Source organism: Podarcis pityusensis, assembly GCF_964106645.2.
Source record: "Podarcis pityusensis genome assembly, chromosome: 11".
In the NCBI taxonomy this organism is placed as follows: Eukaryota; Metazoa; Chordata; class Lepidosauria; order Squamata; family Lacertidae; genus Podarcis; species Podarcis pityusensis.
The window spans coordinates 23,084,608-23,100,374 of NC_138036.1; the positions used below are offsets into that span (position 1 = coordinate 23,084,608).

At 41.2% G+C, this 15,767-nt stretch overlaps 1 protein-coding gene across 3 annotated transcripts in view; it reads right to left on the minus strand.

Moving 5' to 3' along the window:
• MIER3 (MIER family member 3) overlaps positions 1-14,572 on the minus strand; it is a 19,245-nt gene extending 4,673 nt beyond the window's left edge. Inside the window, exons 1-10 of one of the 3 annotated variants that reach the window (XM_080972788.1) lie at positions 14,480-14,572; positions 13,563-13,587; positions 11,642-11,787; positions 10,410-10,544; positions 9,386-9,506; positions 7,368-7,453; positions 6,871-6,946; positions 3,558-3,709; positions 2,450-2,531; positions 1,384-1,475 (exon numbers count right to left, since the gene is read on the minus strand). In XM_080972788.1, coding sequence (XP_080828914.1) covers positions 1,384-1,475; positions 2,450-2,531; positions 3,558-3,709; positions 6,871-6,946; positions 7,368-7,453; positions 9,386-9,506; positions 10,410-10,544; positions 11,642-11,787; positions 13,563-13,587; positions 14,480-14,488 — 924 coding nt within the window. In that variant the 5' untranslated portion in view covers positions 14,489-14,572. Of the gene's footprint in view, positions 1-1,383; positions 1,476-2,449; positions 2,532-3,557; positions 3,710-6,870; positions 6,947-7,367; positions 7,454-9,385; positions 9,507-10,409; positions 10,545-11,641; positions 11,788-13,509; positions 13,588-14,002; positions 14,069-14,479 lie in introns of those variants that run through there. The other 2 variants (XM_080972789.1, XM_080972790.1) reach the window with 2 other exon arrangements.
• Between the last annotated feature and the right edge of the window lie 1,195 nt (positions 14,573-15,767).

Sequence of the window (15,767 nt, forward strand, 5' to 3'; positions counted from 1 at the left end):
TACGCCCCTGCAACTAGAGGTCTGAATCATCCAGATTCTGCTCCAGTTCCACAGGAGCTTTTCTAGTAAAAAAAATCAAGTCATATGTAGTTTTCCGGCCATGCCTTCTTCAGAGAAGGATGTCACTTGTGGCCCTCCAGATCTTGTTGAACTTTAACTCCCATCACCTAATGATAGGATACCAACTGCCAGGAATGATGGGAGTTACAGTTCACTAACATATGGAGAGCCACAGGTTCCCCTTCCCTGTCACAAAGGTTTCTTATTAAAAACCACTGAAAGCACCTGGAAAAAGTTATGACACACTTTCTGAAAACCTTCCTCTCCTGGGTCTTGGGATGGAGAAATGGCAGGAATAGATTTAGAAAAAAGGAACATGTCTGTAAACACAACTCTCAGCTTTGTAGACAAGCCTCCTTCCCATTTGGATGAAGAGACTGTCTTATTGCTCTATGTGGCCTGCTTTCTCCTGTTTCCAGATTGGCAGATGCTATCTGGGGAACAAAAAGGGTAGTGGCATTAAGTTGACTTTATGCGCCACTGAGACATCTTCCAACCAGCTGCTGGGATAAGCATATGAATGAACTGGTCCCTCCGTTAACAGTAATGGGCCAGCAACCCTGGAGAGGAAATGAGGGATCAACTGCATAGAGAAAAAGAGGATACACAATTTCGAAAATCTAGCCATGACCAAGACACAGAACCCAGCAAATCAGGAAACCCAGGAAATGGCTCTTAGCTAGCTAATAAATTGTTGAGTCCATCAGACTCAACAATGCTTCTGTGGTAAAGAAAGGGCCACAATCCACCTGAGGGTTAGAAAATTATCTCATCATGTCTCATATTTTACTTGCTGCTTTTATAATGTTATGTCATCCATGAGTCCAAAGAAAATATTAACAAAGAGTTGTTATTTATTGTGCATTAACAAGTTTGTTGTGGAATAAGCATTTATGAGCCAGAGCCCACTTTGTAAAATGCATCTAACTTGTTCATCAGCAAATATCAACTTTCTGATTTCAGAACAAAAGCAGAAGTAGTTACTAGTGATGCAGAACAGCTGTAGTAAACTAGATATTTTCCCTCTTTTTGCCTCAAACAATAATTTAGTTCTTGTATAAGGTAATGTTATAGCAGTAGAGTAAATGAATACAGCATCAAGTTTGTTTGCTTTTTTAAAAAGTATAAACATTCACAGTAATGACATTCCACTACAGACTGCTTCATACATAGAGGCTGACTCATTTACTAAATGAACAGATTTACAACGTTTGTAATACATTTAAGAGGCCAATGGCCAGTCAGTAACAATATGCTGTCTATACATCTCCGATTTTAAAAACACAAGCACCATTTGTTTCATTTATTTGTATATCAACATACCTTATTTTTTTGTATGAGATGAAAATCTTTCCCATAAATCAGAAGTGCATGTTCAAAGTTTCTACATTCTTCTTCTGTCCAGGCTGTCATCTCTTAAGAAGGACAGAAAGGACAATTAAGATTGATGGTCTGTTCAAATTAATAGCCATTCCACCCTCCAGCACGTGGACAGCAAAGAAAACTTCACCCACCCGGTAATAGCAATCCACAAGTGGAAAGCTAACACCTAGCAGTAAGAAGACCATAGATGTAGAACTACATATGTTACTCCATTTGGGTTCATGGGAAGCAAGCTTATTCTGGACTACACAGTTTTTGCTTCTTTTTTTAAAAAAAGTTCAACATACTCACATTCTTATAGGATGCTCAGCTATTAGCTCTACTGTACTACTTTTGTGCAACCAATGACAATCATATTTATGGCTATTTTAGTCCAAGCTCAAGACAAATAATAATAATGCTAATTGGCATTACCTGAAAAATAGAGCTTAAGACCTAAAGCTCCTATGAGTAAAATTCCACTCACAGGATGCTCCTGCTGTACGAAAAGGAGAAGGCAATTTTTGCCAATTCTTCCTTTCACACTTACTGAAAAGCTGTTTTGGAGAGTTGAGGATACAGGATGGAAATAAAGGAGCAAGGTGCCTGACTCTGTTAACTCATTGAAGGTAGAATCAGAACTGGAAGTTGAAAGACGATTACTTCCACTTCTGGCTGGCCACAGAAAATTTCAAGAATGCCCTTTGACTGCCTCCACAAGGAGTTAAGTCCTCTGCTGCCCAAGAATGAATTGTCTTCCAATATCTAATTACATGAACCTTCCAGCTGTTACTGATGGCAGTAAAAATGATCTGTTCTACTGTTACAAACTGTTGAGGAACTGGGGTAGATGACTTGCTACCTCAACTCATTTCTGCACTTTTCAACTTAAAACCATTTAAACCATTCTTATAGCACAATCCTATGCTTGTTTACTCTGAAGTAAGCTCCACAGAGTTCAATGGACTTACTCCCACTTAAGCAAGTAAAGGTTTGTAGCCTCAAACTCTTTGCAGAGATTTCTTACCTTGAGATGCCTTTCCATTGGAGCAATATCTCTCAATTGCTTCTTTTACGTTGTGGTTACATTTGAAAAGTTCATAGAGTGCCTAGGTGAGATTAAAATACTTATGGTTAAAAGAAGTCAAAAGTATACAGTAGAATGGTTATACTCCCATGCCAACCAAAAATTGTTTACTTTATTATAGTGCAATTTCTCAAAATATTTATCATTAATATAAAGATTATATGAACACCAGAACAGGGCTGTGTCCAGTGGTTTCTCTCTGCCAGAACAAGGACTCTTGCACTGGCAGACAGGTGCGTTTGCAAATTGAGCAAGAGGAATCCAATGCAATAGTTAGGCTAGCGGAAACTCATTTGTGCAACAGATTTCCCAATCTACTGTGCAACAAAGTTACCAGCAACATGTTTGTATGTTATTTTGCACAACAATGTCCTGCTGGCACAAAACATTTTGCCAACAAGTATACCTCTACACAACTCTAACTACATTGGAGACAACCCAGTGTCCAAAATATTGTGCCTCGTGAGAATTAAAAAAAAATAAAGAATGGTGGTTGCTGCTGAAGAAGTTTCCTGAAAGCTCAAACTGGGGATTTTAAGATATGGAAAGCAGCAAACACACATAAAAGTATGAAAGATCGTTGCCTCAAAGCACTTGGAGAGGAGGAGTGCTGGGGAGTCCCGACTGGCTGTACCTGCCACCATAGATTTGCTGTGTGTATAGGGATGGATCTGAATTCAAATTATGACAATCCATTAGCGAAACAAACCAATTTGCGCTTTTGGTAAATTTACTCTTTCAAAACCTATTAATTTTTAAATGACAGTAAGCTTTTCATCACCCAAGAATAAGGATCCTTGGGAGGAGGGAGTTGGGGGGAGGTGAAAAAGGTAAGGATATTTCGTTTATAAAAACTTTTGGAAATATTCTGACATGTCATAGCATAAATTTCAGTGTGATGAAAATAAGCCATTCTTACAATTGTTTGTTACTATAAATGTATCAAAATGTAGCTTTAAATCAAATGAAAGCAAAAAGATTTGAGTGGTCTTTTCTTGTAACATAAGCAGAGAAAAGCCCTAGTCATATGTTCAGGTAAGAAACATACCTGTTCATTATCCCTTGTATGCATTCCCTCAGGAATTCTGCCAATCGTTTTTTCATTTCCAGTTCTTAAAGAGGTCTCAAAAAGGTACTCTCTAACTTTATTTTCTGAAATCATATCAGGCTGCCAAAGTAGCTGGTCTTCATTTTTATATGCTGTGGAAAAAAATCATTGGAACACAAATGATAGGAAATACTCTTCAGTAACATAAAAGCAAAATATTTGAAAATAAGAGCATATTGGCCACAAAAATAAAGATGTAAGAGACTTAGCCATTAGACAGATCGTGTAAAAGAGAGCTAATGAAAAACAAACATCCTTTAAAACTATTGGTGAGTAATCATCCTCCACAAAATGTCAAATGGGGCAAGTGAAATGGGTATAAAACTTGTCAAACCTAATAATCAAAAGTTGCAATTAACTTTTTCAGGTGACTCTCACCAAGAAACACATGCAGAACTTCAGGCATGCTAAAATTAGAATATTAAAGGCCAGATTTAACTAATTACTCCCACTAGTGTAAGCCCACACAAGGACAGTGATTTCCCCCCTCTCCTCCTCCCATGTCCCCCCGCTAAATTGGCTTGGGGTGTGTGCCAGGAGAACCCCCAAAACAGCATGCATAGAGAGGAAAGGGGTGATCATTCTATCTCACAAGTTGAAATGTTTGTACTAATGAAATGATTGCTATAGTGCTGTGTTGAGTTCTTACCTAAGTGGTTTCTATGCCTTTTTCCTTAACATCTGAATAATATACATCAGCATTAAGACTGAGTAATCACATTTAAGATGCATTGACACGTAGTCGAGTAAAAACAATGTCAAAGTTAAAGTTTGAATTTGTTTAAATGTAACATTTAAGCCACACTTTAAAGATTTTAACTATAAATCAAAATTTAAGAAAAATAATAAATATTTCAGTTCAACCACTTTGGGTTATTGAAATTTTTTTTCAGGTTTTATTCAGCACATAAAAGGAACATGGTGTACTCTTTATAAAACTGTGTTTACTAATCTCACTTAAGCTTAGTGCTTAGTTTTATGAAGATAAAATCTAATTCTGAACAGAAGCTCTGATGATTCATTGCTTTCCGGGCACAATTCAAGGCCATAGTTTTAATCAACATAATCCCAAGAAGCCTTGGGATGGCTCCCCTTTATCACATACACAGCCCAACAAGACAACAACAAGAATCCACCAACAGCATACGCATCAATATGGCTAACCTGATCCAAAAACACACACCCCAAACTCACACATGAAAACAAAGTTCACCGCAGCCAATCACAAACAAACAACCACACCCTGGGCCAACCCCAACCTCTCTCACCACCAAAGGAACACAAGGGAATGGCAAAGAGAACCTGCACAAGCGACGCTGACACAAAACCCCACACATACATTAAATGGAACGCCCTCCCACCAGATGTCAAAGAGAAAAACAACTACCAGACTTTTAGAAGACATCTGAAGGCAGCCCTGTTTAGGGAAGCTTTTAATGTTTAATAGGTTATTGTATTTTAATATTCTGTTGGAAGCCGTCCAGAGTGGCTGGGGAAATCCAGCCAGATGGGTGGGGTATAAATAATAAATTATTAGTAGTTGTAGTACAGTGGTACCTCGGGTTAAGAACTTAATTCGTTCTGGAGGTCCATTCTTAACCTGAAACTGTTCTTAACCTGAAGCACCACTTTAGCTAATGGGGCCTCCTGCTGCTGCCGTGCCGCCGGCGCACGATTTCTGTTCTCATCCTGAAGCAAAGTTCTTAACCCAAGGTACTATTTCTGGATTAGCGGAGTCTGTAACCTGAAGCGTCTGCAACCCGGGGTACCACAGTAGTAGCAGTAGTACTAGTAAAATAGAAACATCACCACCCGACCCCACCCCTACCCACCTTGGCCCCCTCCACCTCTTCCCCCCTTTTCTTCCTAATGTAACACTAATGTCTCAACAAATGAAACTGATCTGTAGAAAATGTAACTTGAAAAAAGAGACATTGCACATACTTCTGTAAACCAAGAAATCTTTAATAAAAAACACATTTTTAAAAAAACATAGTCCCAATGAGCCTGAAACCCACAAAACATTAGGGAGCACACTGAGATGCCTCCTATTGTGAAGACCTGCTCCAAATACCCTACGTGGTACTGAATCAGAGAGGAGCACAGTTGTCATTAATGTGCCACCAATCTTCTCCTTACTGGAGAAGCCTGACAGAACATGACGTGGCAAATTGTGGGGGGGGGGGCGGGGGGGGTACAATGACAGACATAAGACTAATGGCCACACACTCTGAGGGGAAATAAACCACAAGACCTTTAAATACACCCAGGAAACACTTGAAGCAAGCTAAGCATGGAGGCACACCACTCACATACACATCCGACACGCAAGACGCACAAGCTATTCAGCAATTAAATCAGGCCAGAAGAGCAGGTGCAACATACAAGTCTGCTTTAAGCAAGACAGGAAAATGGACTGTCCAAGGGGAGGGATGCCTCATAGATTCCATCAGACTGCCTTTAGGTAACAAGGACTACTCTCACCTGATGTTTTCCTAGTGCCCATTCAAAAAAAGATGCCATGCTGCAAGGGTGCCAACAACCCTCTCTCCCCCTTGCCAGGACTACAAGGAACTGTTGCTGTATGGCAGAACTGCACTGGTGCCAAAATGCTAGCATCTCATCCTATGTTGCTAAATCAACAGCCCGGAAAATCGTTAGCCATCTTCCACATATCTTTGCCCGACTAAATGCTGTTACAAATACTGTATTGTTACAAATACAATCTTCAGTGTCGGCCGGCAGTAAAGGATGTGCTAACTGTTACATTCAAAGTGGTTTTTTCCCATGGGAAGTCTTCCTGTGTTCTACAAATATTTTTGCATTCTTTGCCCTATGTTTACAAGTTTATGGAAGGCAACCTTGAGTCTAGCTTTCATGTATCTAAGAATTTATAATGAGATGACTGCAGCTGCTTTTCAGAAAACAAAGTAAGTTTTACACCAGTAAAACTTACACCAGTAAGACTCAAAACAACCCTGTGAAGGAGGGATAAGGCTGAGATAGTAAAACACAGCTGGTGAGCTCCATGGATGAGTGATACTTTAGAAACTGGATGTCCAGAATCCAAATGCATTACTCCATTCCCTGCACTGCCATGGCCCTTTGACATTTCAATATTGTACCCTGAGAGTATTGCAACTACAACTTTTCAAAATGCAATTTTCAAATCTTGATACAACGGTCACAAGGCAGTGTAAAAGTTTAAATAATATAATCATTAATTTAATCAAGAAAAATAATGGGAACTCACCCTTTTCATCATCGCTGCTGCTCTTGCCCAAATAAGGTGGAATTTCTGCTTGGTACTGTGCACCAATCATTATTTCCTGAAGAAACATTTTTTCAAAGTATTTAATTACACATTTATTCATATATAGCTCTCATAAAAAGCAATTGCAAACTAAATGGTGATTATCTAAACACCATCTTCTCTCCTTGCACAACATCCAACTTTCTCACTTCCAAGCATACAAAGGGGAAGCAACAATATTTCTTTTGAGAGCTGCCAATCCCCTTGACTTCTGTGGGAGCCTTCATAGGGGCTGCTATTGGGAGGGGTAGCTAAAAGCTTACACAGGCAAGCAGAACACTGCCCATGATGCCCCAAAGCAGCATCAAATGTAAGTCCAGGGAAATGCATATTTCATATATTTTAATTTCACAGTCTTTATGTATCCAGGATATGTGGCTCAGTTTAGTTATTTAAGTATGTTTAAATCCACTAGCGTGAGTCATTCTAAGGGTTACCTTCCGCAAATCTTCAGATGAATTCCCCGCATCCACTTCCACATCTTCACCATCAGATTCTTTATCACCATCGCATGTAGTATTTGCTTTTTATAATGGAAAATGAACAAGTGTTAATTCAGGCATATTTAACAACTTGAATTTCACATACTGCAACATAAGTAGTTCCGAGAACAGTTTTTATAGCTTTGTTTTGGGCACTAAACAGCAATATTATCAGTTACATTCCGCTGCACAAAAAGGGTAGGCATCAGAGTCTGACAGGGTAATCCTCTGGATTGTATTAAACAAAGTCCTACTCAGAGTAGACTCACTGAAATGAATGGACTTCAATTAGTCCTGTCCATTCACTTCAACGGGTATACTATGAGAAGGACTAGCACTGAATACCACCCAATGTCTACTCTGGTATTAGTCCTACTGAGTAATGTAGAATTTACTCTCAGGTTAAACATGTCTAGAAAAGCTAGCCTGTGTGGTCTTCCAGATGTTGGGACTCCTTCCATCAGCCCCAGTCAGCAGGGCCAGTAGTTAGGGTTGATGGGAGGTAAAGTCCAGCAACATTCAGACAGCCACAGGGTAGTCAAAGCTGGGGTACGGGAGTGCAGCTTAAGTCCAGAACCATGATTCAGAAGGCTGAGGACATTAGCGCTTTCAGATGATCAATTACCAAATGCATGTATACCAGCCTCTACAAAACTCTGTGAACCAAAATTACATTTCCCATTGCTCTCTTTCATTGTGTTTCTCGTCTTAGGTACCCCTGCCCGTACGGGCCAGTCGTGTCTGACTCTAGGGTTGTGCGCCCATCTCACTTAAGAGGCCGGGGGCCAGCGCTGTCCGGAGACACTTCCGGGTCACGTGGCCAGCGTGACGAAGCTGCTCTGGCGAACCGGCACCAGAGCAGCACACGGAAATGCCGTTTACCTTCCCGCTATAAAGCGGTACCTATTTATCTACTTGCACTTAAGGGTGCTTTCGAACTGCTAGGTGGGCAGGAGCTGGGACCGAAAGACGGGAGCTCACCCCGCAGCGGGGATTCGAACCGCCGACCATGCGATCGGCAAGCCCTAGGCGCTAAGGTTTTACCCACAGCGCCACCCGCGTCCCAACATTTCTCGTCTTACTTAAATTGTAAAGCAGAGGGCAGGGCCCCTGCATTTTACACTGCTTTATGCACAGTGCTCTGTTTACATAGGTTTATTAGAAATATCACCACATTTCAGTTTAAACCAATGCAAAGAATGCCAGTGATTAAATGAAAATTGGATTGCTCTAATGTTTTCTGTGCCTGCTGCTCCCAATTTGCACACGAAGAAGTATTTATTCAGATAAGTTAGAATGCACAGTAAGTGGCTGATAAAAGGAACTGCAACAAATTCCTGTGTCAATTTTTTCTCCAGCAAGGCACCACAAAAGAATAATAAGAGAGGGGGAGACATATGTAATACTGACCCTATTAAATGATCTTCAGTAATTTCCACACTATAGTTTCTTTCACTATATGGATTTTTGCAAGTTCAAAACACATGAATAAAGTGTTTCAGGATAGTTTTATGAATTTTGGTTACCAATACCCCTCAGCATATGTGTCAAAAAGGATTTGTGATTATTCCTAACATACTAAGAATTATTCTTTCTGAAAACGAAGCATGGTCACAGATGCACACTTGTTCACCAACTCTGCCATGGCACCCATTTTTTAGATAAATTAAAGCTATGCAGTTTGTTGAAAGTCTACTAGGTGGTGTGGTTAGTACTTCTGCACTGCTGCAACATTAAATTTCACACTTTTGTCTCACAACCATGTGATTTACTAGTACAAAATGGACCATGTGTAGACCAAAAGCCTATCCTGCCTTGGCTGCATTTGAAATAATTGAGTGCAACAAGCCGAGACAGAATGTGATCCTTTAGTTAGAGAGCAAAATGCATGACCAAATCAATCTCACAGTTCTAATACTTCTACTTCTGACACAATCTTCTGAAACACAACATATTAATATTATTTCCCCTACATCTTAAAGGCCGAGGGAAAAAGTCTGTAGTTTCATGTGAAGTAACTGATGGTGTCAAATCATCAGCAGAAGACTGTGTTTCTTCATCATCTCCTGACAATAGGTCTTTGGCTATTTCCTCCTGTAATCAGAAGAGTCAATCATTAGTATCATTCCACTCTGGAAGAAGTAACTGTATCTTTAAATTCATCATATTCCTTATGTGGAAGCCTGGAGAAGAGGGGCCTTCATATTATAATTTCGTTTACTACTTATATCAGACTCAGAGTCAGAGTTAAGAAAATGCAAGAGATAAAGGGAAACAATTAAAACATCCAGTAGTTTTAGGTTTCAGTAATTACATAAAGCACCTGAGCTTTGTATATATGAAAAATTACAGCCTGTCACTAGCAACTCAATACTGACAATGTGACCAATTGAAAGAAAAGGGTGTTCAAAAGAAACTACAAAGTAACATTTGATAAAGGAGGTATATGTAGATGTAATGCATACTACTTATTTGAAATCACTTTTACTTTTTCTATTTACTTTTTTAAAATGTCTTTAAGATTATAAATATCTCATTTTCCTTTCATTTTGAGTTACATGAGTTATATCCAACACTGTTATTTAGCTGATGGTAAGGCAGGCAATTTTCAGTTATTATGAAATCGTTGCCCTTCATAAGGGTGAGGGGCTGTAGTGGAGAGAGGGAAAATTGCTTCCCATTTTTGCTATTGGAAGTATTTGCTCTCAAGTGAGTAGCACCATTGGATACAACTCAGTTATTCAACTTACAGCCCAATCCTAACCATCTGTACTACTGTTTTCATCCAAAAAAATTACTTCCAGGGAAAAAATGTGTTGAATTGAAACTAGTTATCTACAAGTTAAAGGAAAATTGTTGTCAGATTTCAAAGATTTTTGCATAAATGCAGAACATTTGGGCCTCAACGTTCAGTGCAATGAGGGGATTTCATGGTAACCATAGAACCCATGAGTCTCCTGCCTCACATTGTAACAAAGAAATATGTTTATGACTTACTTTATCCAAAGTCATGTCTGGCAGTTCATCTGCAAGTTCACTTGGGGAACTATCTGCACTGGAACTTGCTATAACTGGAATTGTCGGTTCATAGCCATAGAATGCCAATAAGTCTTCTAAGGGCATGCTTCCTTCCTGGGTTTTTTTTCAAAGGACAAAAAGACGCATTGCCATTTGTAAAAACAACAACATATTTTTAAATATGCAGAAACAAACAAACTGGTTTTAACAACTACAAAAAAAAGATTATCCAAATCCAAGATCTAGGAAAATCTAATTTAAATACTCTTTCTCCTAAGGTTTAGTTAAGTTTTCAGCCCAAGTAAAAACATTCCTCTTTCTTCAAGCTTTTTGAATTCTCAGAGTTGGCCTTGTATTGAGAGATGTTATATAACAAACTAGATTCTAAATTTTAGATGTTTGATTGCTATGACCTGTCCTGCGATCATTTTATGAGGCAGGACAGGATATAAATTTTACAAATAAATAAAATAGAAGAGGGATTTAAATATGCAATATAAATTAACAGAGATGACATTTGCAATCTGATCCTGTGCAGTCACTTTACCTGCAACGGAAAAACATTCTATCACTTGGGCATCCTATCATATGGTTCTGCAATAGCTCCTGAAGAGCCTTGTACACAGTACAGTCATACCTTCCAAAACATTCAGAAACCAAAGCATGGCTTCTGATTGGCTGCAGGAACCTCCTGCAGCCAATCGGAAGCCACAGAAGCCCTGTCGGACGTTCGGGTTCCAAAGAAGGTTCGCAAACTGGAACACTCACTTCCAGGTTTGCAGCGTTCAGGAGCCAAAACATATGAGTACCAAGGTGTCTGGGATCCAAGGTACGACTATACAGCTATACTACCCTTTGATCTCCTTAAAGTGCTGGCAGTACTGATGGATGCATAGTAAACAAATTTGCTTTAAAAAAAAAAAAGATAACTTTTTTTTCTGAATCTAGAATTGGTAATTAAGATGACAGTGTAAGAGGATGCTGTGCGGGAGTGGTTTTCTATCAACTTGCATTGTTGTCATATCCATAGATAAATTTTTCTGCTGCTGTTCTTTAAGTATTTGTTCCCATAATTTTTTTAACTGATTGAGTCAGATCAGTGGTATTCTACGAAAATTCTCCCCAGAATTTCTTTGGTGTTTAAGAATGAACATACAATTTAACCAAAGTTATACTAAAGATCCAGCATGCCTAAGGGAAGAATTCCTTACCTTTTCTAAGTCTTCAATCTCAGAACCGAAATTTTTACCCTCATCCATCATTTCCTCCTCTTCAAGAGTTCTTTCATCATCATAGTCATGTACCAACATTTCAGCTGTAGGGTCAAAGTCATGATCCTCAGAAGATAAAGAGCCAACTATAAAAAACAATTTAAATCACTTTAGGAACACACAAAATTATATCAACACTAAAAAGCAATGGTAAAAATTCATTTAAGTTCCAAAGTTAATGCTCCGAACAAAGAAGCATCAACATCCATTTTTATTATGCACAAGTTGTACACACACTTGTATGGACTGCAATTAAATCAAAAAGAGAATGAGCCTCATGCCTCTTATTCTAGAATAACTACCGGGCAAGTGAAGAGACTGCTCTGGAAGAAAAGTCCTAATGACACTTAATTACAGCCTTTGTTGCAAGTACTGTATGTTAATTATTTGCATGAATATTAACTATGCATGTATGAGCTCAAATTTAAGCACAGTTCTTCATTTGTAGGAAACACACAAAAAATTGGATCCCAGATTTCAGAAATGTAGTGTCAGTATACAAACACCTACTGAACAGGAAAAAATGTCACTGATTAGAAGCTGACTCACTTGAAAATATGGTTAAAAACAGTTTGGAGGAAAGGGAAACACCATCTAAACAAGTCAACATTAAGCATTGACAAGTCATTTTTAACTAGCAAGAGAAGTTATACTATTAAAAAGCTGTGTAAAACAGCCCCAGATATGCAACATGCTTGTTATAAACACACCAAGACAGTATATCTTGTGTTGCAAACTAATGGTAACATATCTGAGTGGTGAATGCCCACTTCCTTGGACTGCATAAGCTTGGATATCAGAAGATCTTCTTGATTTAAAGAAACCCAAGATCTTTGGACCAACTTTGAATTGCACATTTCCAAGTAACTGTGAAGTATCTGAATCAGGACAATTTAAATGCATACAGATGATACTTCAATTAAATCTAATTTACCTGAAGTTGATGAAATGGAGAAATGCTATAAGCTTGTTCTCAGACAATAAATGTAAATAAAAATTTCACACAGAACTTCCAATTTCATTTTTTAAAATAAAGTTTCCTCTCTTTGATGCTAAAATATACTGAAAAATATACTTATTTAATCTAAAATAACAAAAACCTGTTTCATTAAGTTCAATGAGATTTATATGCAACTTTCACGTGGGCACAATCTTACTTAGGAATAACTTGCATATCTTATCATTTTTAAAAATTAATTCTGTCTGATGTACTTTGGTTTGGCTGTACTTTGCTGTTCTTACTGTTGTGAGCCACCAAGAGCCAGGGTAACTTTTTTAAAAATAAAAGAATAATTAACTTCCATTTAAATCAACATTATTCAGTTCTGAAGATCTCAGATTTCAAGGCTGCAACTTTAAGTTCATTTCTCAATAAGAAAGTTCTTCTCAATTCAGGGGGACATACTTCTGCGCAAGCATACATTTAGCAAAGCAGAAAATGGTTTGAGGATTGCTGAAGGAGTGACTCCAGAAAGCAGCAAACAACTAGCATTAGGGATTTTACTGACTTACATTTTAAGGCAAGTTGTCCCGCATGTACCATAGATTTTATTTAGAAAGTTAAATGCCTGGCTTTTACAACACCCACAACAGCTTTGCAACCCGTCACTACAGATTGTACAAGAGAGAACAGCTCTACAGGGCTCTGCCCTTCTAGAACCAAACAAGTGACTTTTAACATGAAAAAACCAAGAAACAAAATAGGAAAGATGGAGGAGGTGGGGTGGGGTGGGGGAATCACTGTAAACAGAGAAAATACACAAAGCATCTTTTGACAGATGCGCCTGTAACCTGGCCCTTAACCGTACCCAAAAGCTTCCCACTGCCGGAATCACAGAAGAAGGAACTGAACAGGACAAACCTGGGCTCGAACTCCCAAAGGAAGCCTGGAAACAAGCAACGGGAGAAAGAAGTGGTTAGAGATGAGCTGTACCAAAAAAACAAGGTGGAAAGGAAAAAGGAGGCGAAAAGGGGTGGGTGGGTTTGTTGTTAATAGAACACATTTCAAGTTTCTCGCACACACTTCTCTCCGCCGCCCCCCCCCCCCAACTTCGCCTTCCCTTTTTGTCTCTCAGCATCCCTTCCTCCCTCTTTCCCCACCCGCCACGACCAAGGCGCAACTCCGGAGCCTCCATCCCTCGCCCGGCCGCCCATCCCTTTCGCCGTAGCTTCTCCCCCCACACCCGCCCAGCCCTTCGAGCGTCGCCTCTCGCCCTCCAAGCTCGGAGCCCCTTTCGCTTTCCCCATCCCCACCGACCCACTGACGCGACCCGAAGGGCCCCGCGACACCCGCGACCCCACCTCGGCCGGGCCCGCCCGGGCGCTGACAGCGGCTGTCCGGAAAGCAGCGGCGAAGGCAGCCGGACCGCCCGTCGGAAAAACACTCACACCCCACAAAACTCGCTCAGCCCCACCAGACCCCCTCCATCCCGCGGCCTTGGCCCTCCTCGGGAGCCCCGCGGAGCAAGGGCTTGGCCCGAGCGCCCTCCACCTCCGCTCCCAGCCGCGGGACTGTGGGTGGAGACCGGCCGGGCAGCTCCGCAGACAGCCATCGGGAGACGGACGGCAGCTAGCCGCGGCCTACTCGCGCAGGCTGCGCTCCGCTGGGGCAGGCGGCTCCAGCAGCCGCCCGGCGGCCCCCGAAGCCCCCGAGGCGGGCCGGCGACCCCCGTAAGGGAGTCACGGGGCCGCCCAGGGGGCCGGAGGGCGAGCCCCGCCAGCGGAGCCCCGCCAGGAGCCCGCCGGACCCCAGCGCCCCTACCCGCTTTCCCCGCTCACCTCCGCCATATTGGGAGCGCTCGGGCTGAGCAGCAGCGATGCGCCAAGTGCCCGGATGGGGCCGCTAAGCCAATGGCAGCCCGGCCGGGACTGGGGCTGGAGCCGGCCGGAGAGGGAGGGAGGCGAGGCTGCCTGCTTAGCCGGGCGGGCTGGTTGATATGAGGAAGGTGGCGGCGGCGGAAGCGCAGGTTGTGGAAGCCAGCGCGGTCCTTCCCATCCTGTCAAAACTCTTCCCCCAATTTTCCCTCAGTGTCCTGATAGGAGCGTCCAATATGTTCGGGGTACGGCAGGGAGATATTTCCCCCCCCCCCGCAGTTCCCTTCAAGCACAAGCAGCTGACAGCAACCCCCGAGCCTATTGCTGAAGTTTGACAGGGAGTTTCTTCCTCCGTCTCTCGCATCCTGGCTAAGGGGGCGAATGGCGGAGAAACGACTTTAAGTGACGGCGGGACGACACGGCAGGAGCGGGTTGTGAAGAGAGAAGAGTCCTCTTTAGAGAGAGGCCCAGCGCAGCATAGATTAGGGAGAAGAGAGGGGATTGCCCTATATAAAGGGGGGTGGGATGTTATTCCAGCTCCAACCCCCCCAAAAAAGTCCAATACTTTCTATATCTTCTGGACGAGAGCATATGGCATACAGCAACCTGTAGAATGCCCTTCCTGGAGCCAGCCGCAAATTTTTTGAAAAACGGTGATTGCAAAAATCGTCAGCTTGACGTTAATATGTGGTCCACTTCCAAAGAGCATTGCATAAGAAAGCAGGTAGTAAGAGCTCTCCCAAATCAGGTCACACACAAGGAGGAGTCTAAAATGGCAATCCTATACACATTTGAAGTAGGACTTATTTTGGAGTAGGCACACATAGGATTGCACTATAAGAGTGCAATCTTATACACAGCTTTGTTTTTAGTCATCGAAAATGCATTATTTAGTTGGTTCTGAACAATTCTCATTGTTAATTCCCTCTATAACACACACACACACATACACACACACACACACACACAATGCTGATGTGCCACACCAACTTTTTAGAATGCCTTGTGTCCACAAATAAATGGGAGTGATCTGAAAGGTACTATATTTTGGATTTCTAAAAAAAATTTTTTTAACAATCTCCACAAAGGGTCCCTCCTGAGTAAACATCATGGGATAAGGGTATGGGGTATATAGATCTATTACTGGTTAAATAAAGGGAAACAGAGGATAGGAATAAGCATGCAGTTCTCATCGTGGAGGGAAGCAAACAGTGGATCTGGTACTGGTGATATTTAGCTTATTCATAAATCA